Here is a 26766-nt window from a genome sequence, read left to right as displayed (position 1 = left end):
ACACTCTTCTCTCTCTCCACCTCCTATTCCTTCTCTTGTTTTTGTGTCCTGCGCTGCCCTGATGCTTACCAATCCTACACACATACGCGCGCACCGAGGTATGTGCGTCAGAGAGCTTTGCTAGCTTTTGGTGCTGTCACCAGGCCCTGAAGACGACAGCGGCACGTCACGTGCGTGTGTGTGTGTGTGTGTATGCGTCTGCTTGCTGTGATGTTTCTTCACGCTACCACCATCATTTACACTTGATCGATTGAGTCTTTCTGCGTGTTTATTCCCCTCTCTCTTGTTCACGAGTGCTTCATCTTAAATAGAGCGCTTTCCTTTGTGCTACACATGTAAAAACGGCGTTACTAACCCACTCGGCACCCTACACGCTGGTGGCATTCACTCTCACTTTTCAGTGCTGTGCTGTCGTTCTCCAGACTATCTTGCGTTGCTGGACCTCGCTTTCTCAGCCTTTCTTTGTTCCTTTATTTTTCAAACGGGACTCCTCTGAGGTCGACGCAGGGCCAACAGAGAATCGAAAAGAAACGAACACAGCGAAGAGATTTCTGTGAGGGGGGAGGCCGAGCGCATAATTTCAGCGGAGCAGCTCGAGCTCTGTCGAGCTTCCCTACATTTTTGCCCTTCACTGTAGACTGTCTCTTTCCTCTCCTCTTTTTTTCTCTCTCCGCTGGCAATTTTTCTCGTTTTTCCTTTGCATCTCTGCTATGCATCTGCCTCTTTCACGTGACTGAGTTAGTGTCTCGTCTGGACTGACTTGTTGCTCTCCTCTGTCTTCCTCGTCGTCGTTGCTGCTGGAATCGGCTCCTGCCTGCCTCACGATTTTATTGCCGTCTCTCTCTCTCTCTCACTCTCTGCTGAGGTTTGTCTGACTGGCCTGCTCGAGATTGCGCTTCCTTGTCTCTCCCTCCCCAATTCGAGGAAAGACAAAGCCGCAACACCGGCGGTCTCCTCTTTCTCCCTCCCCTTTCCCTTCCGCTGCTCCTCTTTTTTTTCTTTTTCTTTTCAGCTTGTGGGTGCGCTTGTTGCCACCGAGAAACGACAATGAGCACGAAAAGCCGCGCTCCTGTTGAAATCCAGAAGAGTTTCGTTCAGCAGGTGCAGAACATTTCTGCCCACACCCGTGGCATTAGTGACGAGCTTGCCCTCATGTCACAGGGCCTGCGCGATAGCATCGAAAAGAATCCCGGCCCCACGGCGGACCTGCTCGCTGCCGCGAGTCAGCTGAGTAGCTCCACAGTGAGGACCTGCATGAACCTGTGCAGCTGTCTGCACGATCTGGGTAGCATGGGTGAGGCCGCAGAGACTGTGCTGGCTGCCCAGCCGGAGCTGGAGGTGGCGCTGCTGTTAAACTTTTTCGGCACCTTTGCGACGCAGATGAGCGTCTTCTTCAAGGAAATGGACGCATGGTGGGACAGGGGTTGCCAGTGCTTTAGTCGTAGCAAGGCAGCGTTCTTCAGAGAGTTGCCAGCCTCTAGCACATTGTCAGCGGCGGACATAGAGCGCGAGGTGTCAGCAATGACATCCGCATCGACTACAGGTACAAGGCGGTACAAGGAGAACGAGGCGCTTGATGATGTCGTAGGCAGAAAGTTGTCCCAGCAGCACGACGAGGACGGCAAATTAGTAAGTGGTGGTACCGCTCTCAAGAAGGCACGCAAAAAGGCCTCCACGGCTGCCGAGGCGGAGACGTCCACGGTGACAATGTCGCCGCAGTCGCAGGAGAACTTTGATCCCTCACAGAACAGTCATTCTAGCCGTGGCAGCGCCGAGGACACGATGATCGACTTGGCAGCGGCGGCTGAATCAGGTGCTCAGACGGCTGCACCACGACGACCTAAAAAAAAAAATTCATTGCCGGTGCTCCCCGTCGGTGACGCACCTGCGGGGCTGATGCCGGAGGAGCTGAGCTCCTTGGCGCTTTCCGAGCCACTCTACCTACTCCTCACCTCCACCCTGGAGGAGGCGCTTGGTGCGGCTGTCATGGCCGCCCGTCCTAATGTCTTCAGTAACCTGAGCAGTTTTACCTATAATGAGCCTGTCGCCACGTATTACGTCCGCCTTGTCCGGCCCGGCAGCTTGGCGTACTTTGTCTACTGCAACTACATTCGAGGCAGCGTGGAAACGCAGGATGACTTCCTGTGTGACGTGCTGGAGACCGACTGCGCCGAGGTCGACCCATTTGCGTCCCCCGCAGGTGAGGTGATCGTCGACGACCCGTCGGACCTCTCCAGCCTACCGGCGTGTGCATGGGGCTGCGGCAGCAGCGAGGACAATGAGCGCCGTCTGTACACGATGTACGCGCTCGTCACGCAGCCGTCACGAGTCGGCCCGACAGCCATCATACAAGACTCGCTGAACATGGGCGCCGCGCGCGAGGAGGTACTGCACATGGTGGCACTCGTGGACGGCGCACCGGATTTTGCGCGAGTGACGTGCATGGTGCAGTCGGAGGGGCGTCCTGTGGAGGTACCGAACCAGAAGCAAGCGGCCATCATCACCTTCTCGCGCAGCGGGTTCGTGCAGGCCGGCTTTGTCGAAGTGCCTGACTCGGAGGTCGAGGCGGCGGTGTCACATACGAGGCTCGAAAAACAGAGTGCTGCGGATGCTGAGATGTCGCTCTTCCCGAGGGAGGAGCGGGGTGCCACAACAACATTTCAACCTCCTGTACAGCTTGCGTCTCTCGATCAGCCTACTTCCAGCGCGGGAATATCATTTGGCGGTGTCGCGCGTGGGGCCGTGCAGGGTGGCTACGAAGTGCTGAAGGCGCCCTTTACGGTAGGCCGCGCAGTTGGCGGCGCTCTACTCGACGTCACCGGCGTCACCGACACGGTGCGCAACAACATCGAGGGCCTTTTTCGTAGGGCTTTCCCGGACTTGGTTGGCGAGACGGTCGTGGACTCCTTCAACTGCGCCTGGATGGAGCGGTCCATAGTGAAGCAGGGTTACCTATTTATCACGCGGTACTGGGTGTGCTTTCAAAGCACCGTAGCTGCTGCACACTTTTCCATCGAATACGACGAGATCAAAGACATTGTCAAGTGCAAATCAGTGAAGATGTTCGCGAACGCGATTGAGATCAAGACGCACCTGAATGACACGATCTTTCTCACAAACTTTCTTCAGCGGGACCAAGCCTATGATGCTCTGATGAGTCAGTGGCTGAAACAGTAAGAGAGGGTGTGAGTGAGTGGGGTGGGGAGGGAGGGAGGGGGGGAGAACCGTACGAGGTTGACTCCAAAAGGGGCTCATGGATCGCTTGCAAAAAACGGTCATTTGCATCTCCGTATGAAGATGCGGCAATGTCCCGCAGCAACAACTGATTTTGCCTTTCCCTCCGCTCTTAGGTGTCACGTCTGCCCATGGGTTTCTTTCCCGCGGTTATTCATACATGCTCTTGCGTTTCTCTCTCTCTCTCTCTCTGTGTATGTCTGTATGCGTGTGTGCGTGTGTGGGTGTGCTTTCATTAAGTACTGACAAGCAAAGCAGTTCTACTCATACGATGATGCGACATGCACTGCTGTGCATTCCTCACGGTAGCGTGTGCTGTTCCCCTTTTTTTCTCTTGATTCTCCTGCTTCCACACCCAACGACTGCAACGTCCGTTGAGCTTAATGAAGATGAGACAAGAGAGGAGGAGGTGTGCGTGTAATTGTTGCTGATGTATTTGTGTGTTTGTGTCCGCGTGTAATCGGGTCAAGCGGTTACGCAGTCCACAACTCTCATCGTATGTGCTGGAAGCGGGCGCTGTGGCTGCCCTGGTCGCAGCGCTTTCCTGATGTCTTCGAATTCCGTCTCATTCCTCACTGCATTGCCATCTCCGTCTCTCTGCCCTCCTTCCCCCTTTTCTCATTACTTGTCGCCCTCCCACGCCAATGTCCACGCTGCACTGAGCAATGAGTCGCCCGTAAGGGTCGATACACACTGTCTTCCCCTTCTCTCCCCCGTATTGGAAGGGAAATAGAGCAGCTGTGCGCACCTCTCGCTCTTTCCGTTTCACTTTGTCCTTTGCCTGCGACGTGCCTTGCACTCATCTCCCCATCCTCGAAGCTTAGTCGTCCCAGGCACGCAGCGTGCGTGCGCAGACACGTATCAGCATCCTTCCCCCTCAATCACGTCCTCCCTGCCCCGCAGACAAGCACACCCAAGCCAGTGAGACATTCTTCGACAGCACACAAGAGCGACGAAGCAAAATAAATTTGCACGCGCTTGCCTCCTCTCAGCACCTCTTCTCCTCCCTCACTTTATACACAACTATCAGCAAGCTCCTGCCCCACCTTCTCCGTCTCCCTCTTGTATTGGTCGTGTACGTACTTTGTTCTTGTTCCTCTTGTTCTCCGGATCCCTTTCTCTCTCTCTCTCTCTCTGTCGCCCACTATTTTTGGTCGCCTTTCCCTTGAAGTGCCGAAGCGGGTTAAGCGCGCGCCGGTACGCCCCACACCACCTCCCTCTTTCAGCTGCGCTCCAGCACTTGGGTGTGTTGTTGTCAGTGTGTGTGGGTGTGTGTACTCCTCAGCGTTTCTTTTTTTTTTTACTATTTTTGTTCTCGTTTGCCCCCTCCTACTCGTGTTTTCCTTTGATTTTCCTTTGCGTCTTGTTTCCTTTTTTTCTTTTCTGCTTTAGCGCTATTGTGGTTGTCTGCACTCTCCTGCTCGGTGGAGTGAGGGAGTGCGTGTGTGATCACCTTTTCGTTTCGCCCTCGTTCTCTCCTCTCTGTGTTTCAGTTTTGTTTGTTTCTGTTTGTCCCATCCCCACGTTCAGTGCGGTGTATCAGGTTTGAACTCTTCATGTACGTACGCTTTCCCTGCTACCCCTTTCTCCCCACCTCTTTGTTTATTTTATGTTTCGTTTCGCTTTCTCTTCTGTTCTTCTTTGTCTCTGTCACCCTCACCGCTTCTGTGAGGGATTACGTGTTGTTGTCGCTGCTACTGCTCTTAGCTGTTATGCTGTGATTCTTATTGCGTCTTTTACTTCGCCACTTGTTTCTCCTTAGATTTGCGCTGCTCCCTGCTGCGACTCTCGCACTTTTTTGTTTGTATGTGTACGTGTGTTTATGTCTGTGTCCTCACGTCTCTTCAGCTCCGCTGCTCTCTCTTTCTCTCTCTCTCTCTCTGAGCCTGTGGCTCACATCATCGCTGTACTTCTCCGCGCTTTTGCTTGTCTGTTTTCCCCCCTTTTCTTTCGTGCTCCCTTTCTTTGCGGGGGGACGGTCGGTCGGGAGTGAGGGAAGGAGGGAGGGGTGTCGCCAACGTTCTTAGCAGCCCTCGCTCTCTCGAGTGCCGATTTGCCCTCGCCCTGGGGTGTACATATCTTCCTACGTCTACAGACGCTCTTCCCGCACGTACACACCAAAACGCCTACACACACCCCCGCCGTAGGAGGAAAAGGGGTGCGTTATGGACAACGGCCGCTTTATGTACTCTCGTCCTGTGGTGGTGACGGAGGACCGAATCAAGGAGGCCTTGGAGAAGCAAGCGAAGCAGAAGGCACTCAAGGCAGCGCTTGATCGGCAAGTGCGGGAGGCCGAGCGACTGAAATCGGATGCGCATCGTGCCAAGGGCAGGCAGGGCAAACAGCGGGGTGACCTCAAGGTGAACTTCCCGCTGACCTCCGCCTCGGCGAATGAGAAGAGCAACGCGCAGACCGCCTCTCCTGCGGTCACGGCTTCTGTAGCCGGTCCTTCTCCCCCAACGGTGAGCACTACAGTTACGCCAGGCACGGTCGAATCCACCCGATACACATTTTCCTGTCATGAAGGTCAAGGGACCTTCAAAGTGGAGGGCTCCTCTGCGCGTCGCCTCCAGTCCACGCTGCCGCCATCTTCAGAAAGTCGTGAGCGCATCGGTGGTGCTACGCCCCCGAATACCGGTGGTGAAGCTGGTAAAGCTCTCGCCCGGGCACGTCGACAGCCAGGAACGAGCGAAGTCGATAGCGGCTCGGATCGGCACAACAGCCGTGGGGGCAGGCCAGTGCCTGCCGCAAATGGCGGCGAATACCAAACGAATTCGCTGCCAATCAACTTCACCGCAAAAGGGACCACCGGCAAGATGGCGGTGTCGCCCGAAAGCCGCGGTGGCAGCAATGCACGAGGGCATCGTAAGAACACAGGCAACGATGGCTACGATACCCAATCCTTACCAGTAGAGCTCGTCTACAAGGTGGGTCAAGCGAGCAACAACACTGCAGTGGCCAAGCCGCCGCTACGTCGCATCACAACCCCTCTGCGGTCCTCGTCTAGCGGCCATGTGTCAGCGCCAGGTAGGCACCAATCGCCACTGGGCCCGCTAACGGGCGCCGTGCCTGGCAATCCGAAGGCGGCCGCTCGGGAGAACTTCACGTCGCCCCCTAACGACCGCACGAGAAGCCCTGACTGGGCCGGCGCTGGCGGCGGCCGCCCTCTCTTGTCCTCCCGTATCTGCGGAAAAGGTGCACCACGTGTGCTGGGCAGCGGTGGCGGCACTCCAGAAGAGAAGGTCATGGGTGCTCGGTACGTGTCGCCGCGTCCGTTGGCCCGACTCGCCGGCGGCATCCTCCCTCCACTCAACACTCACAATGACTCTGATGTGATTGAGATGTCCGCCGTGCTCGACGCGGCGACGCCTACTCGCGAGTACAGCGTTATGGGCGCCGCAACTGGTGCACCCAGCGGCCCCATGGACGGTAGTTCCGCACAACCGTCGTCGCACAGGCGGACGAGCAGCACCCCTGCCGAGCGACTTGCACGTCCCTCGCAACCGCCATCCCCGCCTGATGCCGTGGCAACGGAGCAGGCGTATAAGCAGGCAGAGCGAGAGAAGGCGTGGGCGCAGCAGGTGAAACAGATCAAAGCAGAGTTGCGAAAAACACGCGCGAAGGGGCCGGGCAAGGGCGGGCTGAAGTCTGGGGTCAGAGGTGCCATTAGCGGTACTCCGCGGCGTGCCGAGACGGCTCCAGACCCACAACCGCACCCACCAATGCGGGGAGGCCTTGGCGGCGCAGCCGGTGGTGGTGCCAGTGGTGCTCATGGTCTATATGGTGTTGGTGCTGGGACCAAGGGCAACTTTGATGGCGGTCGCCCTCACCAGGTAGAGAAGATGGACTTCGGCAAGGTGCACATCTTCACACGCGAGAATTTCCGGCCGATCACCGCCCCTGAGGACGCCGTCTCCTACTTTGGAATGCTGTCCCCTCCTTCGCTGCCGGCGCTGGCGCAGGTGCCAAAGGCGAAGCTACGCGAGCAGGCATGGTCGACGATCGAGTCACTGACGGAGGCGGAGGGAAAGGAGGAGACGATGGGTACCGAGGTGGGTTCCTCGCCAAGTATGAACGCCATTCACACATACACGAGCACCGTCACCTCAGGCGAAGAATCGCTAAAGCTGGCGTCGCTGACAACACGCCAAGTGACGCTGGGGCTGCCAGACTACGGCAACAGCGATCCAGTGCCCATCCAGTTCAACCATATCTTGCAGTTCGTTGAGGCGCAGATGATCACAATGAGTCAAGCAGAGAGCCTGTGGGACTTCTTTGCTTCATCGTCTGAGGTGGTGCGTCAGGGTGGAAGCGGCAGCAGTGCTGAACATGCGAGATCATCGCTGTCGACGCACAGTACGCGTGACGTGTGGGGACGTGCGGCGCGTGGTGGCGTGAATGACTTTGTGGCCTCGATGAAGTCGAGCACGTTAGAGTTAGAAGTTGTCGAGAAGAAGACCGCGAGGAACGGCGCTGGCGCCACCACGGGTGACAAAGACAATGACAACAACGATGGAAGGTCCCCTTTCGTCCGGCACTCTCCCTCCCAGCTTCCGACTTCCGCCGTGCTGGCACCGGCGCTGCGCCGTAAAATCAGTCAGCAGCACTCGGAGCATGAAGCGGCGTTGTTGCACAAGCCCCACAAGCCACTGCAGAGCAGTCGTCCCCGCCTAAGCCCGTCTGGCTCTGTCGGTCGAGGAGAAAACGGTAGCTCAGGCGGCGTGGTTGGTGGACCCACCACCTCTCCGCACTATGCACGAGTGCTGCAGAATCGCTTCGGCACCGCAGCCGAGACTCGTGACAAAGGCGGTGACGAGGATGAGGGGGGTGCTGGCACCTTTGACACCTTCTCCAACCTGATACTGCCTGCCGACCTGAACGATGACTAAGAGGAGAGCTGCTGTCCTCTTGCCAGCGGTGTGTGCGGCAGCGTGGTGGTGGGTTGGCATTTCGGCCCCTGACGCCCACATCGTGCACGCCTGCTATGCCAGTGCTCCTTCACCTCTCTCGCTTGCTGTTGCGCAGTACCGCCTCTCTTCTGCTGTGTGCTGTATGTGCTTGTGGGACAACTGCTGTGGGTTGCACGCGCGGACACTGCCGTCGCAAGTGGTTGACAGCATGCCTTTCATCGCCTCTTTTTTTTTCCTGCTCTTCTTATCCGCCTACTATACCGACTTCCCCGTTTACGCGTGGCGCGTGACACGCTGGAAGAGGTGATGAAAAGGGCGTCTCTTTGTAGACACATGCGCATGCATGCTTGTGAGTAAATCTAAGATAGAGAGTGGAGGAGGTGCAGCAGCACCCCGTTGAGCCCACTCTGCATAATCGATAGCGAGGTAGGGGTGCTGTGCGTACTTGTGAAAGAGTACCCAGGCCTTCAATTTTGTAGTTCAGTGAGCTCTCTTCTCAACATCCCGTGGATTGAGGAGGTCCTGTACGCCGTTCTGTGCTACTGCTCTTCTATACACACAAACCGACTCACACGCACATTCAGACCAGCATTTGCGTTTGTTGCTCTTGTGGTGAGTGGCGCAACAGCAAACAAAGCAGAGGCGTCCTAACCAGGCTGCTTCTGACTCAGTGGTACTTCTCTATCCCTGCCCAGTGGTGCGGCGCCCTGTGTGTGTGTGCTCTCCATCCTGCCTCGTCGTCTGTCCTCGTTGTTCTGAGAAGGCCCTCGAGATGGCTGATCTGCCTTCACAGAGCCCGTTTCTCTGAAGTACACAGGGGCGTGTGGGATGGGGATTTGCGCGCGACTAACGACGGCCTTCCTCTACATGTTGTTCGGTAGGACTGCCATTTACGGCACCGCAGTCTCACGCTACCCCCCTCCCCACTCTTCGTTCGTTTCCTCCTCGTTGGCTCCTTTTTTGGGGGAGGGGGCGAGGTTTATTTTACCATACGCGTTCCTTCCCCCCTTCTCTGTGTGGGTGTGCGTGTGTGTCTCTCTGTTGCTCTACAGGGGTAGCGCGGCGCGCCACCCTCCACCCATGCTGCCCCCCTTTCTTCTCCTCCTGTCCGAAGCCGTCTACGCAACAGCGACACGTGAGCATAACTCACCGTTGGGGAGTATCTGCGACCCCTGTCTCTTCTCTTACTTGTCGTGTTTTAGAGGCCGAGCTGGCCACGGATGAGTCTGTCGAGGCAGCTACTGGACCCCAACTGTCAGCGCGGCGATCTAAGCGTTCAGGGCGGTGGTCTCACCGTCAGGGTCATCGACGCCCTGTGGAAGTTCCCTCGCTACAACAATCACTATGTGTCCCTGTGCGTGCCCCACAATTTAGTTAGAGGCGAAGTGATGGCGGAGTTTTGAGGGCTCATTAAGTGACACCCGCACCTGACCTCCCTGGAGGCGCAACACTGCGGCTTCTTGGACAACGACTTCCACTTCTACGTTGGGGCGGCCATTGTGGCTATGACGCACCTGACCTTTCTGGACTTGAGCCGCGACAGCGGACTGACGGACGCCAGTGCGGAGAGGGTGACCTGCATTCTTGTCAACACAGAGGTGGAGACGGTGCGGCTGGTCCGCACCTCACTGAGCGAAAGTGGAGGCCAAGTGATCACAGCTGTGGCGGCCAATACGACTACCCATGTCAGCTGCGAGCTGCCCTTCACGGTTGGCAGTACCGTCTTGGAAGACATCAAGACCAGCACGCGGCGCAACCGTGCCCATCGTTTCATACTAGGAAACGCCACCACGCACTACACAGGTCTCTCTCTCTCTGTGTGTGTGAACGTGTATGTACGCCACACAGAGGTGACGCATCCCTCTTTTTCCTCTTTTTCGGAGAGGGGGGCAGAGTCATACTTGAAGAGACGCCTCCAACTGAAGAGTACCACTTGTGCAAACCTCTGAGGGCAAGCAGAGCTGTCGTGTCTCTCTGTGTGTGTATATCTACATATATACATGTACATATATATGGGGGGTGGTGGTGGTTCCACGTTGCTAATCTACGAAAAAGAAAATATTGGGCTTTTGTTCGCTTTCTCATCCATCTGCTCGTTTGTTTTTCACTAACAATTTTTGTGCGTGCTTTGCTGGCTCGTCTCCTGCAACTCTTCCATCGTGAGTTTTCGTATCCCTCACCAACCTCTGCCAGCTGTGGTTGTTCTCGCCGGTGTGCTCCACCTCCCCCATGTTCCAGCATGACAGTAACTGACCACATCATCCTCATAATTGTCTCCACTTGCAGCGTACCAAAGGGCACTTCGGTCTCAGACACTGCAAACCTTCATGGACGCGCCGTCGCGACGTGCTTTGTGGGCGACACGTGTGGAGAGGGCAGAGATGCTTGAGAGTCCGCATAGCACTTGTGTGAATCACCCAACGTTTTTCCTGTCGACAACTCTGTGGTCAGCTGCATTGCCTCTGCACCTCCTTTCTCTCTTCCACGTGTGTGCCCTCACAACGTTTGCGAGGGACGAATGAGTCACTTCCTCCTCTCTCTGCTGACGTGCATCCCCTTTCTTTTCCATTCATCGAAACACACACACTTCATTCCCTGCCCTCCCTCGCTCTGCGTATGTGGCTCCACATGACAGTGGGCGTCCTTCTCATTACCACTGTAAGGGAGACCAGCGGTACCCCTGTTTCCCCTGCTCTACCTCCCCCCCCCTTGCTCTTCTTCGCCTTGTACCGTGAAGACGGGTAGGGCTGTCATATATACGCGCCCGCATATATACAAAATGCGGTACTTCGTCGTGGTGCACGAATTTCGCGCGGAGGAGGACGTGGAGTTGTCCGTCTTGAAGGGTGAGATACTCAGCGCTACGGAGGGTATTGTCCAGGATGGCTGGATAAAGGTCGAAGTGGCCACAGATGCTCGCCGCCGCGGCTTTGTGCCTATGTCGTACCTCCGCGAAATCTCTGCCGCAGAGGCGACGGCTTCAATGGCTCCACCCACCGCCTCTGCACCACCAGCGGCGTTCGCGTCGACGTCACCGATGCGTACGCCGCAGCACACTGAAAGAGAGACCTCAGCGAGTGCAGCGCTTGCCAACACGACAACATCAACGTCATTCGACTTGGGAAACCGTAGTGTCATGCTGGCGAAGGGATCCAGTCCCTCTCTGCAGCCCGTGCGCAGCCCCGAGGCTGAGACTGTGCATGCCCAGGCCAGTAGCAGCAGCATCCACTTGACTCCCGCTCAGCAATCTGCGGGTCCGGTCAGCCGTCACCTGCTTGAGAATCCCAACGCTGTTGTGGACGCCTTCATGAAGAATGAGGTGTACTTCAACCAACTGATGCAGCGGCGCGCCTCGGCACTGGCGCAGATGCAGTCCGGCTTAGAAGAGGCCATGACGGAGGTGGCCGCTTGCAAGGACCGCAGCGCCGTGCTCGCGCGCAAATTACGTGATCTAGATGGAGTGGTAGAGCGCGAGCGGCAGCGCTGGATGGACCGCGTGGAGGAGGAGAAGGCACACGTGAGCCGCTCGGTTCCCTACAGCACGCAGTTGGCTGTGCCAGTCAGCTCCGGCACCAGCCCGGTTCGCTCACCTGTCAGCGGACAAAGTGGTAGGCTGGGGCGGAGCATGCTGGACGGCGACATCCCACGCGAGCTCAGAACGTAGAGGAAGCGCGAGAGGGGTGGCGTTATACTATGGCGTGCTGCATTTAGGGCATACACATACGTAAACGCAGGCACTCCGAAGTCATTGAGAGTTGCGTCCATGTCAGTGTGCCACAGGTGCAGCTTTGTGGTTTACACCTTGTGGCTTGACCCCGTCCACTTGTTGATCCCCTGTACGTGTTTTATTTCTGTCACCCAGTGACGCCTCCGTGATGCGCCCATGTGCGCATCATTAGAGTGGATGTACGCATTCGTAGAGATCACACACATGGCGGCCTACAATCGAGCTTTTCTCTGTGGCTTTATCTTTCTCTCGCTCTCTCAGCGTCTGTGTCTTTGGAGAGAGCTGGGGAATCTTGGATGGGCATCTTCACGGTGGTTTTTCTAGTTTTGTTTTCGTCTCCCTATCGGTCCAATCACTCCGTCAATCGCGAGGGCGTGGCATGCCAGCTCACAGCCGCAATCTTGTCTACTTCCTTTCTAGTCAGCACAATGGCTGTTTTTCCTGCTTTACTTGGACAGCTCTCGCTTGTTCAGGCCTGTTTCTTCTCGCTTCTCTGCCTTTCTCCCTGGACCGTCTCCTCCTCCTCCTCTTGCTGCAACCAAAGTGCTTTCCTCTTCGGCCGATTCACAGAGAGGCACGCGCCTAGGCACACCGTCATCAGGCTACGCCACAACAAAAGAAAAACACATTAGTGGTTTTGGCCTATGGAAGTAGTCACTGTCCGCACGGGGTGGGGGAGGGCACTGCTTCCCGCTTCTAGTGTCGTACTGCTTGCACTGTTGATGGTTATGTGTTCTCGGGCGAATGCGGACGTGATTGACTTGCCGCTCTGTGCAGAGAAACACGGCTTCGCCGGTGAGTTTAATGACCACTACACCATCGCGGTGGAGAAGGCACCAGCAGCTGGTGAAGCAGTCATCCTTGTTGCACGTGCTTTCCCCCTCAACTTTGGTAACCTGCTAGCGCAGTGGTTGTACCTCAACGTCACCTACCGAATCTCTGAAGGGGCGCAGCTCACGAAAACATCCGACAACAACGGCATTTTGGAGCTCGCGAACGTGGCAGCTGGCACGAACATCGAGGTACGGGTAGTGCGAGTGCGTTCCGATGGTCCGGTCCCGTTTCGTTTTTTTAGCTTCTACGCGAACAACCCGGCCTGCCACGTAGAAGTGGCGCCGGAAAACAGTTTTGTGGCTCCTGTGCCGCACAAGCTTTCTGCCGCGCCGCAACCGCCTCTTACCATGTACTTCAAGACAGTCCTGCCTCCAACCGTGAATGCGCTCATCGTTCACATTAGTGCCGACGGCCGCACCGCCCAACAGTTCAGCACTGCGGACAAGGTCTACACGTCAGGAGACCTTGTCCCGGCCGGCAGCGGAGGCGCCGTGTTATTCGCGTACTCTCCTCCGTTAGAGAGCATGGGCCTGCCGTACTGCTTTACAACCGTGTCTGTGAGCTACGGTGACTGGCAAGAAGGTGACTCGACGCGACCAAGCGTGCAACCCACATCCAACAGTAGCGGTGACAGCAGCGCTTCCAAACCACCGACATCGAAGTCCATGTCGGTGCTGCGAAGGCTTCTGTGGGGTTTTCTGTTGATGTTCCTCGTATATCAAGCAGCGGTGTCTGCGTACAATTATTGTGTTCTCGGCGAGCGTGACGTAATGAACATTCTTCCATGCGCAGAGTCCGTGACTACAGGGGCGCGGACGGTGCGGCTCGCCACTTTGCGAGGTATCGGTGTGGCGCAGTGTAACAAGGAGGGTTACAACTCCTTACAGAACCCCGACGATCCCTACGCGTGAGCAGTGCACTGCCGAGGAGGAGTGTGTGTGTGTGTGTGTGTGTGTGTGTGTGTGTGTGTGTGCGTATGCGTTGGAGCACAGTCGTGCAGGCAAAGAGAGGGTGTGTCGTACCTCCCTTTCACATGCCCGTGCATAGGGCAGCTGAATACTCGGACTGACGCGTCGTATTTCACCACACTTGCTGTACTGCTTTGCCTGTTATATCAAAGATGGCGCGTACGGACATCCACACGCTTGATTTCCCTCAGGGATCACACTGGCTCTCTTTCTCTCTCTCTCTCTTATTTTGAGCGAAGCTTCATACAAAGCGACTGTAACCAATTTCAAGAGCGGCTACCTAAGCAAGCACTTGCATGCGTCCTGAGCGCTTATTCAATCGTGTTTGGTGTATGTGTGTGTGTGTGTGTGTGTGTGTGTGATGTGGTGTGTGGCATGCTGCAGTGGTTTCCTGCGTTAGGCGCTCTCTTTAGTGTGTCTTTCTGCCGCCTCTCTCACGTGCCCAATGCATCGCAGTGCGTTACTCTCATCGTATTCCATTGCCCTCTTTTTCTCGCCCCTTCTCTTTTCGGCTCTTCTCACAGGCGGTCTGCAGCGTTTCGGCTGCTGGAAGCATACCCGCTCTCCTGTGTGTGTTTTTCCTTTTTGCTATTGTCGGGTTTCGTGATTCCCTCAATTGTCAAGCCCCCTTCGGAGCAGCAAAGCAGATGCGTGCGGCAGTGTGCACGGTGCAGCAGGCACCCGTCGCGGGAGCCGCCCTACGATGCCAAGCACGACTCATCACGCGCCTCTACACCTCTTATTACAAAGGGGAGTTGTTCCCCAATCAGCTGGTGCGGCCGCTGGAGCGGTTGCCACGCGGCGTCTCCATCGCTGCTGCGCGCAAGGGTATGCAGACGGCAGCGCCGAGCAGCTCGGGGTCTGGCAACGCTGCCGCGGCTGCGTCACCAGAGGTGGTTACCTGGGAGGATGTGGACAGCACGGATCTTGTGCATACAAATGAGCAAAGTCGTGTCGTAATGGCTGAGGCAAGCCTCGCCCCGAGGCGTCCGTATGTTCCGCTTAGCGAGGTGGCAAAAATGGAGCTGCAAGGTGACTACCTCACAGAAGGTGGCCTGCATCAAGAGGCCTTAGAATACTACGGGGTTGTAGCCAAGGCGTATGAGCTGGCCTATTCTAAAGGACATCCGCAGGTGGCTGGCATCCGCCTCAAACTGGCCGGTGCCTTTCGTCGAACACGACGGTTAACCAGCAGCAAGGCCAACTGTGAAGCGGCGCTGCAGATGCTTGACAGTACTGACCAACCGCCGCTGGAGCTGATTGTAGAAGCGCTATTTGAGCTCGGTCTCACCACGGAGGCAATGAATGACGCTTCCGCAGGCACCATCTTCGAGGAGGCCGTCACCCTCGTTGACACCTTCCACAACTCGGGCCAGTCGCACAAGATGCTGCGCCTACTCCCCCGACTTGGTCGCCGCTTCAACCTCAACTTCGAGGAGAAGTTCTTGTATTTCTCGCCATTTGATTACGATCGCGTCTTCGCACTGGCAGACCAGTGCCTGGAGAAAGCCGAGGCCTTCTATCAGGCGCGCAACGACCGCGCGGGCGTGATGCGGGTTCTGCAGCAGCGTAAAGAACTCATCGACAAGAAGTTCTTCAACATGCGGGACTTTGCCGGCCGCATTCACACGATGCGCGGCCATTGGAAGCGCCGCGCGCAGGTGCTCACAAACGCACCGACGCCGGACGAGCTGCTTCGGTACTCGCCAACGATTCACCAGGTGCATCGCGACTTCAAGTACGAACTCAACGCACCAATTGGTCGTGAGAAGGAGGTGCAACCCGGCGTGAACCGCGTGGTGCAGGACATGGGTAATCCGTACCGTTGCCGTGGTGTCCACTCCCAGCGCATGCTTCGTGATGCAGAGAAGAATTTTGAGAAGTATGTGCGAGGCGACGCATTCGGGGCGTAGCGGGGAGTCGTTGAAGCGAAAAGAGCGCGGAGGCAGAGAGAAAAAAAGCCCGAGGTTTCTGTACACGGCAAGAGGCATTATAGGCGTTGCAGCAGACAGGCATTGCGCGGAGGGCGGGAGGAGCTGACTGCGCCGTCTCGCCAGCCTACAATCGCCTTCGCGGCTTCTGTGTCGAATTGTCTAGTTATTTTTCGCGCTGAGGGCAGTGAAGTGCTTTCCGTTGTCGCTCAACGTTGTTGTTGTTGTTGTTGTTTTACGATTATGACTGTTTTTATTATCCCCTTCCTTTCGTTGTGAGGTCTCTTGTCGCTCTTGGTGTCGTGCCAATGGCGCTGTGGTGGATGCTGTGGCTCGGTGGATGCATGCATGAATGAGGCTGAATTGTAATCACCTGCGAGTATTACACAGCAGAAGCAAGCGAGTAAAGGGGAGGAGGGTGTGTGGAGAAGCATGAGCGCTACTGCGTGCACCTAAGTTCACGGTGCATTAACTCCGTAGGGCGGAGGGCGTGGGGCTAGATCCACAACCCGCACACAGAGGGACCGGAGCCGACATATCTGCTCACTTTCTGTCCACCGCCTCCTAAGTACGGTGCTTCCATTGTGATCCACGAAATGCTTCAGCAGGGCATCCCTGCATGAGGTCTGTGTCTTTCTGCGTTTGTAGGTGTGTGTGCGTGTGCCATAGAGGAGGGGAACTCCACGCTATCCATCGAGGGTACTTTCCGTCCTTCCACTATTCCGATGCAGTTCTCCTTGGTGTACTGCGCTTCAGGTCCCAACCTAGTCCTCACTCACACCTGCAGCGTACCTTTGCTTCTTCGCTACACATCGTACACTTGTTTTCCTTTGCCTATCTTTCTGGTTGGCGGCCCAAGCAGGTTCTCCAGTACGGAACTCGTGAGGTGCACTTGCACAGCTTGTCGCATACACGTTCATTTCTGTTTTCCCCCTTACATCGCTGTCACCACTGTTGCCTCTTCAGCGCTCACCATGGCCTCATCGTATCCTGCAGGCGGGGCGGCCAGCACATGTGCTGTTATCCCCATCAACTATCTACGTCTTAAGCGGCATCGCCGAACGATCTTCTTGTACTGCGACTTTCAGCAGGACACTGTGCAGGCCATCAAGGAGCGCATCGAGAAGCTGACGAGTCGCACCTTCTACACCATGTGTCTCTACTACGGCAACCAGCGCCTAACTGACGACGTGACGCTCTTAAGCACTGGCATCTCCGAAGATGGCACGGAGCTGTGGATTGGCTACTCAAAGGGCAAGACCGTCGAGGGCGAAACCATCTGGGAAGACGTCGCGGAGGCAAAGGTGCCTGCTGCCGCTGCCGTGTCGGAGGTGGCGCTTGACAACACGGGCGAGTCGCACGCAGGCGGTGCCTTTGACTCTGAGGTACAGGGTGCGACACAGCGCTCCGTCACCATCTCGGATGCCGTGAAAGTGACCATGTAGGAGGCCAATCCCTGCACCACCTACTCCCCCTCCTCTCCTCCTTGCTGCTTAGCCCAAGTCTCGTTTCTACACTTCTTCCTTCCATTCCGCTCTTGTGGAAGAAGAGAGGTGGTGGGTTCTCTTCCCAATGTACTGTAAGCACCTCGCCGCCTGTGTGTCCGTGTGCGTATCTTCTCATCTCCGTCTCTTGCCTTGAGTGTCTTGAGCGGTATTCCCACCTTGAGGCGCCGCCCTCTTCCTAAAGGTACGATGAGAAAAAAAACGAAAAACACTTTGCCTTTCCTCAGCGGTGTGTGTGTGTGTGTGTGTGTGAGTGCCGAGGACCATTCGCATTCTTCACTCCCACCCCCTCTCCTCCTTTGAAGAGTCTGTGATATATTTCGTGCTAGCGCGGCGCGGATTCAACGAGGCGGAAGCTGGTGAAATGTGTCTTTTCGTCATTGAACATCCAACTTGAAGTGCGCACTCGATACCTGTCCGCACGGATACGAGAGGGTGAGTTGAGGCGGGAAGCGGCGGGCGCATGTGTGGCGTCGTCATTTACCTTTCTTGGCCTTGTACCCTCCCCCTTTACCGCCCTTCACTTTCTTCTCTGCGTCTGCAAGTGCCTACGCTTGGTTTTCTCCTTGTCTCCCTCTCAAGTGTGTGTGTGTGTGTGTTCTTCCACTGCTCCTGCAAGGACGATTGATAGAGGTGGGTGACGTTGCATAGTTTTATTTCCGTTGGGCACTCCCACCCCCCGCAACCGCCGCCCACTCTGCCGGTGAATGGAGGGTGCCTACGTCTCTTTGTGCTTCACTCGGCTTCTGGTGTAGCGCCTTGACACACCCCTCTCACCGCAGGATGCAGTGCCCCTGGGATGAGGTGATGACGGAGGCATTTCGCCGTGCTCAGATGGCGGGGCGTGTGTTTCCGCAGCTGTGCGACTTTCCCTCCTCTGTGCCGGGGGACGTTGTGCAGCTGACGTATTTGAAGCCGCTTCGGGTGCTAAACGGCGACGACAGAGGAGGTGCGCCAATGCACGCTGCTCCCCTGTTATGCGGGCCACTAGAAGTGACCGGGTTCTTTGACCCGATGGAGGACGAGGAGGAGTCGTTGCTCATGACGTACGGCGGTGATGCCTGGGCCTCTGCGCTGTTTGTGGCGTCACACACCCGCAGCGGCGGTGGGTACTACAACGGCGTTCGCTAGGGTGCACCCCCCACCCCCATCCCCTCCCTCCCTCTCGAGAGAGTCGTACCACACATTTCTGAGGTACCTCGCATTCAGGCACTGCAATGAAGGTCGCAATCACTCGTCTGAGCGTACGCGTGTGGCCTACTCTTACCGTTCTTCGTACTCTTTCTGTGAGTCGGGCTCCGGGGGGAAGACGCCGGCGAACCAACGGCTCTCCGCGGAGCTGCATTGTGTGGTGGCGGCGTCTGTATCGCACTTACATCGACGAAGAAAAAGACGAAGCGGGCACCGCCGCTGTACCTCTTCTCGTTGAGAGAATAGGACTCCTGCTGCCAGTGGCACTGGACTAGTGCGTGCTGGAAACGAAAGCCAAAAAATGACTGCAGCGACGCCGGCATCAGCAGCAAAGCCAGTCAGTCGCAGGTGTGTCGACTTGTTGCCTTTGTTTGTCGGACGAGGATCGCTTGCGTGCCCTGGAGGCGCGTAGGCCAGATGCCGCCGCTGTCACCTTACCCCTTACCTTTTCGCCTCGGCTGCAGTTCGCATGCCATTTTACGTGACGGAGGTCATCGTCGAAATCGCTCATTCTTCTTCTCAGCACTTCACTGCTGCTGCTGCTGCTGTTGCTGCTCTCTCTCCGGCGTCCTTACGACTTGTTGCTGCTCCCCTCCTTCTTTCGACTTTTTCTCCTTCAAAAAGTAGACTGTATCACGCGCCTCTCTCTAGGCTGATCTCCTCCTGCCTGCGCCCCAACCCCCCTCTCTCTCTCTCCCTCTCTCTACTCACATAGACCTCTAACCGAAGACTCGACGCAGTCATACACTTCACAAGAACACCCGTCAGGCCAGGCATTCAAAAAGTGCCCGCTACAGTCTGCGTGCCGATCCTCACCTCTTCCCGTTTTCCCTTTGTTTTCGCAACCAAAAGTGCCTGCTGTGCCGAGAACGCATTTATTGTTGCGATAAGGCGATTGAGGGGAAAGAGAGAGGGGCACCCTTGCTCTTTTCCCTGCGTCTCCATTCTTATCTTCCCTCCGCCGTGTACTGCGCTGTGCCCTCGTTGCGTAGTCTTCTCTCTGTTTGTCGGCGTGTCTCGCTTCACTTCGGTGGTGCTGGTGGTAGTAGTTATGGTACTTGAGGAGGGTGCACGCATCATCTCATTCCCTGGTACGCCTTTCCAGGGTGCCTTGTGCACGCTGCACTGACTCTGTACTTTTACGACAGCTGCTGCTATGACTGGCGCTCCACATATCCCCAACACGTCTCAAGCACAGCAGCAACGCAACGGTTCCCCTCTCGCTCTCCCCCGATCACGTTTTTCTTCATCCTTCCTCCCCGCATGACTCCGTCCTGCACCCAAGATGGACATCGACACGCTTCTCACGCGTCAGATGGAGTTGCACACTTCCGTGCGGCAGCCCCCGAAGAGCCCGCAGGACCTCGTACAGCTCAAGGACATTATGCGCAACTATAAGCATTACTTTGAGTCGTTGCGCACCCTGGCGGGGCGTTTCAACGTGGAGCCTGAGACTGTCTTCCAGTCCTTCATGTTCATCAGCGTCGGCGGCACCGTGAATTTCGACCGACAACATCAAGACGGCTTGGTCCCTATGCACCAGGCCAAGGTGTTGACGCGCTCCAACGCGATTGAGCTCGCCCAGAAACTGTGCAAAGAGCTTCAGAATTCGGAGCTTATGGTGTACGTTGGGCTCAGCCGTGACCTGCGCAACACGCTCCGCGTAAAGGTCGAGGATGGCAACGATCTCAAGACGGCTGAGAAGAGCGTGTGCGAGGCGGTCGAGTACCTCAGTTACATTGATCATCGCGCGCACCACAACCCAGATAAGTTGTACGCGCTCTACATGGCCGAGGACCCGAGCTCGCTGGCCTCATTGTTGGGCGACGGGGAATCGTCAATGACTGCCTTATCGGGCACCTTTCAAGACACCTTCTCCGCGACGTTCTCGACCCTGCTGCTGCCCACGCTGGGCGACGACGGCAACCCGGTGGAGAGAGAACCAACGGCGCTGCCAAGTCCGCTGTCTTCCTTTCTACCAGAGCTGAAGAAGCAGTGCGCCGCCGCAAGTGAGGTGTCCTCCGTAAGCGGAGGCGCGACTAAGCGCCTCAAGGCGTCTCAGGTGCTCCTTGACTGGGTAGCGACACTCCCACCAGAGTACTTCGCCGCGCGCACCGAGGACATCACGGGTGCGCTGGCATCGACCCTCGCGCTCTTGGCTGCTGAAAAGCGGTCGGCGCTGTGTCGTGTGGGGTGCGACATCATCATCATGCTCATGCAGCGCCTCTCGCCGGAGCCGGCGTTCATCGAGGACGTTCACCGCTGCACGTGCAGCAGTAGTGCGTCCACCTTCAGTGGCGCGCTCTCGCTCTGGGTGTCAAGCTTGGCGAAGGGCATTTATGTCACGATCGCTGCAATCTCCTCAGCAACAGACGCGGCCTTACGCACCGTCGCCATTCAAAGCCACGGACACCCAAGCGTGGTGAGGACTCTCTTGACGGCCCTTTCCGGCGGCGCGCAGACGGAGCTGCGGCGGAAGTGCCTGGGCTACCTCGCATTGTGCGCTGTGGCAGCTCATCAGCTGCGCCCCGAGCGGGTGCGGGAGCTAGTGCACCTTCTAGGCCCCATCGCCCTGAAGTACGTCTCAAACGGCGACTCGCCGAGCCGCAAGATGGCACGCGCGCTCTGCTCTGTACTACGCGTGTTGGCCCCCGCCGGGTTTTCTGAGGGGTGTGACGGGGTACTTCACATTGCTGATGAACGCATCGAGCTCCTCGTGCAGCAGGAGCTGTCTCACGTTGAGCCAGCCGTTCGTGGCGGCCCTCAAGAGCTGGAAGGGCTCCTCTTCGAGGTGAGCACGTTTGTTTCCTCAGTTCGCTCCACGTTCTCTGCAGGATCGCAATGTAGCCTGCCCGGCAGCATGCGAGGCCGTGGCGGCCGAACGGGCGCTGTGGCCGGCAGAAGCGCACTTCCCCAACGCGATGTGGCGGCGACGCCCTGCGGAGGTCGTGGCCGTCAACGCACGTCGGGTGCCACCGATGCGGGGACGGCTGCGGGAAGTGGAGTTTCGGCGCGGTGTACCGAAGGCACCGGCGCTACCGCTGCGGGGCATCGTAGTGTCGCTCGGCTCCCTGCATGCCAGTACCCGACAGGCCACGCGGGGCCTCATGGGCGTGAGGTGGTGGAGGTGCAGGACCCTGCGCGCTGCTCAGTGGCTCGACGTGCTTTGCCAAGCGGCGGCCTCAGCCCGATGTCCATTTCTTCTGGTGGATTGGCTCGTGCACACAAAGGTTCATTTCAACAGGCAAACATGCAGCACAGAAACAGCTACGACGCCCACGCATTTCTCGGCAGCCCTGGCGCAAGCCCTAAGAGAGCGGCAAGGTGCGCCGCGGCCGAGGAGTCGTTCCACCGTGGTGTTACGTCTAGACATACCTCCGCGGCGCATGCACTACCGCGCGAGACCGGCTTTGGTGGGCACGGGGAAGGAACGGGGCACTTTACCAACGCCAATGCCGGCTCGAGTAGGGAGCATCACGCTCTCTTTCCAAGGCTTACATCTACTCTGCGCCGGACACCCTGTGTTGGTCGTGCAGTCGCAATGGAGGAGGGTGTGCTGCCACCGCCTCATGGTGTATCCGTGCCTAGCTCCGACCGACTCGTGCCGCTCTCATTGCGAACCCACGTCGGTCACGGCAGTGAGTTTGTCTGCCGGGATCGCGCCCCCTCGAGTTCCTTCAACGGTGTCACGGCTGCGGGGCCCGACGCGGTGCGCATCAGTCAATCACTGCGCCGCAAAATCGAAGAGAACAAGGGGGCTCTGGAGTCGTGAAGATGGGGAGCAGACGCGTTCGTGGCAATGTCTGGTGAGCACCAGGGGATGGGAAGTGGTTAAGTCCAGTTGAGCCCGCCTCAGCGCTGCTGTTACGCCTCGTGAATGCCAATGCAAGCCTGTCTGCTGTGGCGCCGGCTAGTGCTGCACCCTGTGGGCGCTGTCTATGATCATGTACAGTATTGTGTCTGTGAAAGTTTGCCGTCGACTGGGTTCCTTTGCTTGTGGATCGAGTGAGGACTGACAGTTTGCTGGCATGGACGGATTCCGCAGGCAGCGCTCTGTGCGTGGAGGTGAGACACTCGTGTGTCGCTGTGGCGCGTAGACGGTTGCGAGTGTGATTAGTCCCGCTCCCTCTTTTTATTCTGCCTTTCCCCTTCGGCTCTCACCCACTTGTGTACACCAGGCGAATGCACACCGCGCCGACAGCTTCACAGCTGAGAGGCGGTACTCGTCACCTCTCAAACCGACAAGGGAATGGCTGCGGGTGTGTGCGCGCACCCACGCGCGTGTCCTCATTCTTTGTCTCCTCTCACTCCTGTACATTCGCTCTTCTCCCATGGCATCGCGCGGTCTGTTTCTCTTTTTTCCTTTTCCCTACTGATTCGTTAAAGCTGAAGGGTACATTACAGTGCTAACACGCTCTCAACGGAGACAAGCGAAAGGGTGGAGAGGGGGCCAGGACGACGCGAAGACTTCGATACGTCTACGCAGCCGTCTTCTCCGCACGCACAGCGATATTCATTCCTCTCCACCCAACACATCCGCTACACCTAACCCACCTGCACACCCTAGCTCATGAGCTCGCCGTCACAGCCTGCGCAGAAGAAGACTAAGACGGAGGATGCATCCGACACCGCTGGCGCTGCCGCGCCCTGGGTGGAGAAGTATCGGCCACGCACGTTGGCAGAGGTGGAGGCGCAGGAGGAGGCCGTCAGTGCTCTTCGGGCATGCTTGAAGAAAGGAGCTAACATGCCTCACTTTCTCTTTCACGGCCCACCAGGCACGGGCAAGACGACGTCGATCCTCGCAGTGGCGCATGAGCTCTTTGGCCCTGACTATATCCGCAGTCGGGTGCGTGAGCTGAACGCATCTGACGACCGCGGTATTAACGTGGTTCGGGAGAAGGTGAAGATCTTTGCTCAGGGTGCCGTCTCAAGCAATGGTAGCAGTGTCACCCAGTCGGACGGCAAAGTCTACCCGGTGCCCCCTTTCAAGCTTATTATTCTCGACGAGGCCGATGCGCTGCTCCCTGATGCTCAGGGCGCGCTGCGGCGCATGATGGAGGACTTTAGCGATGTGACCCGCTTCTGCATCCTGTGCAACTATGTGAGCCGCATCATTGATCCTATCGCGAGCCGATGCGCCAAGTATCGCTTTAAGCCGCTTGTAAAGAGTGCCCTTTATCATCGCATCGAGTACGTGGCCCAAGCTGAAGGCATCACCCTCTCGCCGGCCTCTCTCCAAGCTTTAGATACCGTGAGTGGCGGTGATCTCCGTCTCGCCATCATGCACCTCCAGTCCGCACAAAAGGCGAACGGGAATGACTTGACGAAGGAGGACTTCATCTCCGTGTCGGGCAGCGTGCCGGCCGACGTGATGCAACGATACATCAGCGCACTGTTCTCTCATCGCTTAGAGGAGGTGATCCAGGCATCGCGTCGGCTTGTGGCGGAGGGCTTCGCCGCCGCGCAGGTACTACTTCAACTGCAGAGCTACCTTTTGAGCGCTGAGTGTCCGCTAAACTCAGCCCAACGCGGAAAGATTATGCTAAAGCTGTGCCAGACAGAGCGGCGCCTTGCTGATGGCGGAGATGACTACCTGCAGCTGCTCGACATTGGAAGCGTTGTATGCTTCTCATAGAGTGAGTCCCAATATGAAATGCAGTCACAGGGAGAAGTTCCCTCCCCTCCCCCCTACCTCTCTCCTAAGAAAAAAAAGGAGAAAACACACACACGTGCGGGTGCGCTTCTCTAGGTGTTCAACTGCGAGTGTGGCATCGCTGACAGTCTTAGCCAATGAGCTGCGCTTGATGGTGTCATAGGCAATTCACTCAGGACGCAGCGTAACGGCATGAGCCCAATGGAGGAACATTTCTCCCTTTCTCGATCTCCGTGTATCGTCGTCCCTGTCGGCGTGCAGGCGCGAAGGAAAGCGAGTGTGCGTGTCTGGACGTTGTGCGGAGGGTGTAAAAGAAGGCTGGGAAGTTTTCCCTTTTCTAAAGGAGAAGGAGGAGAAGGCGGCGTATTCACCTACCGTAGAACTGCTCTTCAAGGGCGCGTCTCGCTTTGATACGCGAGGGCCCGGCGTCTGTATTCCCCTGCAGGGACGCTATCGGGGTGCCATGGTGGTCTTCGTCACGTTCCCCACAAACACTCGTGTGCGATCTCTCTCTTTTTCTCCAGCGCTCCCTCTTCTGTTTCCCGCCTTTTCACTCTCGGGTCTCTCTGCACGTGCGCCACGCACTTGACACTTTTGTGTGTGTGTGTGTGTGTGTGTGTGTGTGTGTGTGTGTTGCGGGCCACGGAGGCGCATGGCAAACCACATAAAGCCACCCACGCACACACAGTAGCGGCAGCATTCCAAGTGGCTATTGGAGCAATTCCTCTCCCTAGCGCCACCACCCTCGGTGTTGCGCACCTAAACACCTCCCCCCCCCTCCTCCTCCTACAAGGGGAGAATGCACTCTTCAAGGGGCCTTTGCTTTCTGGCAGCGTTAGCGTTGGTGACGCTCTGCGCTCTTTTTGTGCTCCCCACGACCGACGCACAGGCCGAGCTAATCGGTGCCGCGCCGTACAAACTGAAGGTGGATTGCCCCGCGAAGCATCTCACTGAGGAGAACTTTGAACATGACACCCAGGCTTCTGGTGGCATGACCAGCGGCAACTGGCTGATCCTCTTTGTGCCAAGCAGCGATGCTGCCACAACAGACCGTTATTCCCAGCAGGTGGTGAACGAGATCACCAGCTTTGACTCGTTTGTGCGGCTCTCGACTGAGGTGTTGAGCATGTATCAGGTACTACCAGCCTACGTTCTCTGCGACGAGAGCCCTGCTTTGTGTGCGCGGTTTAGTGTTGAGAAGTCGTCGGCGAAGCTCATAATTCTAAGTGCGCGGCGTATGTATCCATACCCTGAGCAGCACATCCGCTCCGTTACTGACATGGAGCTCTTCGTCTCGGTCTTTCTCCGCATGGAGAGCAGGGCCGTTCCGCCCCCACTGCCTGGTATGACCATCTGGAGGCAGCTCATCTTGCTGCTCGGCGGTGCCATCGGCATTGCTCTCGTGTGGTCGTTTGCGCCGCGTCGCATGAGCGCGCCGCTGCCACCGAGCTTGTCGTCCACCCACGTCAAAATGGACTAGCGTGGCTCACGTGTTTCCCTCCTCCTTGCGCGGAGAGGAAAGTTGTTTTCTTGCGTTTAAGGGGCTGTGCCACCGTGCTGTGAGTTGGCTGCCTGCTCGCACGAAGAGGCGCGCGCACCATTGCTGCCGAGAATCGAGAGCAGTCGACAAGGAAGCGACCGCCTAACAGCAAGCAGGACTCCAGCGTACGCACACACACACACACAAGCACAGAGTGGCCCAGGCACGGAAATAAAGACGAGGTGCATCTCCATTTGACGAGAACTCAGTGGGCCGCAATCACAAGTTACAGTGCTTCACGAGCACAGGCACACACATGTAAGTAACATGACGTGGCTCTGCATCGCCGAGAGCTTCTGATCTTTTTGCTGGGTGAGTGTGACCGCCTCCGTGTTGTTCCCCAGTTAAAAAGCCCACACGGCAACGAACCCACGCTGCTGCAGGCGTTCTTTCCAAGTGAATGGAGGTAAGTAGTTGCACGAGGTTGCTACATCTTCCCTTTCCTTGAAAACTCGTGTTCTTCCTCGTGTCTCGTGCCCTTCACTTCTTAGAACTACGCTGTTTGCTCTCCAGCGGGGCTCTCCTCTTCTCTTTTTCGTTTCCGTGCTGCGCTCGAGTCCCCTGAAGAAGGGGGGCATCGCCGGGTAGTATCTCAGCGTCCGCTTCGCACGCTGTGCTGGGAAGCCACGCAGCCTTCCTTCTCCACCTATCCTTGCCAATGCTGAATCACTTCGTGGGGGGGGGGTGACAAGGTCAAACGTCTGCAACGTGGGGAGGTCAGAGCGATGCATTGCTGCTGATGTCAGTCATCGTGTTCTGGCTGGTGGTGTCTTGGGAGCGACCTGCAACCAGTAGACACGTTTGCACCATCAATAGGATGGACAGAGTGTCACTGTGACGCGACCGTCTCTCAGCTAGCTTTCACAGCGGTTGGCGGAGATCCTACGCGGTCCTAAGAGATGCACCAGGCGGCGACCGGCGTGATGGGAGCGAGTGTGAGGCGACGGGCGAGGCGCGGGGTGGGTGGGCAGCGTTTGAAGCAGCCACCGTGTTTCTATCACTGAGTCGGCGCATTGCTGGAGCGCATCTTTATGGTTGATTTGCAGGACGCAATGGGCCCGTGAAGCAGGCTGAGGGGTAGTAGTGGGGACTTGAGCTCATGTTCTATGATCTCATTAGCGTGCGGGGAAAACAAAATTGGATCTGCAACCTTTCGCCCTTGTGTGGGAGGCTTCCGCGCACAGCTGATGAAGCCATAGCTGCGTACGTGAGGCCCTTCTTGTCAATGACGTTCTTGTAAAGTCACTTGCGGTCATTCCATCTCTGCTGGTGT

At 57.1% G+C, this 26766-nt stretch overlaps 11 protein-coding genes across 11 annotated transcripts; all 11 read left to right on the top strand.

Annotated features, from left to right (window-relative positions):
• Nucleotides 1–1047: 1047 nt before the first annotated feature.
• Nucleotides 1048–3177, top strand: LBRM_30_2680 (conserved hypothetical protein; the record flags this gene model as incomplete). The annotated part of the gene is made up of 1 exon (XM_001566844.1): nt 1048–3177. The coding sequence occupies one exon, from the start codon at nt 1048–1050 to the stop codon at nt 3175–3177; it is 2130 nt and encodes a 709-aa protein (XP_001566894.1).
• A 2222-nt stretch (nt 3178–5399) lies between these two features.
• On the top strand, nt 5400–8123 carry LBRM_30_2670 (conserved hypothetical protein; the record flags this gene model as incomplete). The annotated part of the gene is made up of 1 exon (XM_001566843.1): nt 5400–8123. The coding sequence occupies one exon, from the start codon at nt 5400–5402 to the stop codon at nt 8121–8123; it is 2724 nt and encodes a 907-aa protein (XP_001566893.1).
• A 1526-nt stretch (nt 8124–9649) lies between these two features.
• LBRM_30_2660 (conserved hypothetical protein) lies at nt 9650–10093 on the top strand (the record flags this gene model as incomplete). The annotated part of the gene is made up of 1 exon (XM_001566842.2): nt 9650–10093. One exon carries the CDS (start codon nt 9650–9652, stop codon nt 10091–10093), a length of 444 nt encoding a protein of 147 aa, XP_001566892.1.
• An 830-nt stretch (nt 10094–10923) lies between these two features.
• LBRM_30_2650 (SH3 domain protein-like protein) lies at nt 10924–11808 on the top strand (the record flags this gene model as incomplete). Its single annotated transcript, XM_001566841.1, has 1 exon — nt 10924–11808. The coding sequence occupies one exon, from the start codon at nt 10924–10926 to the stop codon at nt 11806–11808; it is 885 nt and encodes a 294-aa protein (XP_001566891.1).
• A 707-nt stretch (nt 11809–12515) lies between these two features.
• LBRM_30_2640 (conserved hypothetical protein) lies at nt 12516–13616 on the top strand (the record flags this gene model as incomplete). Its single annotated transcript, XM_001566840.1, has 1 exon — nt 12516–13616. One exon carries the CDS (start codon nt 12516–12518, stop codon nt 13614–13616), a length of 1101 nt encoding a protein of 366 aa, XP_001566890.1.
• Nucleotides 13617–14320: 704 nt separating this feature from the next.
• LBRM_30_2630 (conserved hypothetical protein) lies at nt 14321–15586 on the top strand (the record flags this gene model as incomplete). Its single annotated transcript, XM_001566839.2, has 1 exon — nt 14321–15586. The coding sequence occupies one exon, from the start codon at nt 14321–14323 to the stop codon at nt 15584–15586; it is 1266 nt and encodes a 421-aa protein (XP_001566889.2).
• Nucleotides 15587–16578: 992 nt separating this feature from the next.
• LBRM_30_2620 (conserved hypothetical protein) lies at nt 16579–17049 on the top strand (the record flags this gene model as incomplete). The annotated part of the gene is made up of 1 exon (XM_001566838.1): nt 16579–17049. One exon carries the CDS (start codon nt 16579–16581, stop codon nt 17047–17049), a length of 471 nt encoding a protein of 156 aa, XP_001566888.1.
• An 843-nt stretch (nt 17050–17892) lies between these two features.
• On the top strand, nt 17893–18240 carry LBRM_30_2610 (conserved hypothetical protein; the record flags this gene model as incomplete). Its single annotated transcript, XM_001566837.1, has 1 exon — nt 17893–18240. The coding sequence occupies one exon, from the start codon at nt 17893–17895 to the stop codon at nt 18238–18240; it is 348 nt and encodes a 115-aa protein (XP_001566887.1).
• Nucleotides 18241–19585: 1345 nt separating this feature from the next.
• On the top strand, nt 19586–22072 carry LBRM_30_2600 (conserved hypothetical protein; the record flags this gene model as incomplete). Its single annotated transcript, XM_001566836.2, has 1 exon — nt 19586–22072. One exon carries the CDS (start codon nt 19586–19588, stop codon nt 22070–22072), a length of 2487 nt encoding a protein of 828 aa, XP_001566886.2.
• Nucleotides 22073–23044: 972 nt separating this feature from the next.
• LBRM_30_2590 (putative replication factor C, subunit 2) lies at nt 23045–23935 on the top strand (the record flags this gene model as incomplete). Its single annotated transcript, XM_001566835.1, has 1 exon — nt 23045–23935. One exon carries the CDS (start codon nt 23045–23047, stop codon nt 23933–23935), a length of 891 nt encoding a protein of 296 aa, XP_001566885.1.
• An 817-nt stretch (nt 23936–24752) lies between these two features.
• Nucleotides 24753–25433, top strand: LBRM_30_2580 (hypothetical protein; the record flags this gene model as incomplete). Its single annotated transcript, XM_001566834.1, has 1 exon — nt 24753–25433. The coding sequence occupies one exon, from the start codon at nt 24753–24755 to the stop codon at nt 25431–25433; it is 681 nt and encodes a 226-aa protein (XP_001566884.1).
• Between the last annotated feature and the right edge of the window lie 1333 nt (nt 25434–26766).

This window comes from Leishmania braziliensis, chromosome 30 (assembly GCF_000002845.2).
Source record: "Leishmania braziliensis MHOM/BR/75/M2904 complete genome, chromosome 30".
Taxonomy (NCBI): domain Eukaryota; phylum Euglenozoa; class Kinetoplastea; order Trypanosomatida; family Trypanosomatidae; genus Leishmania; species Leishmania braziliensis.
The sequence above is the reverse complement of the archived record's forward strand: the minus strand, read 5'-3'. Positions and strand labels throughout refer to the sequence as shown.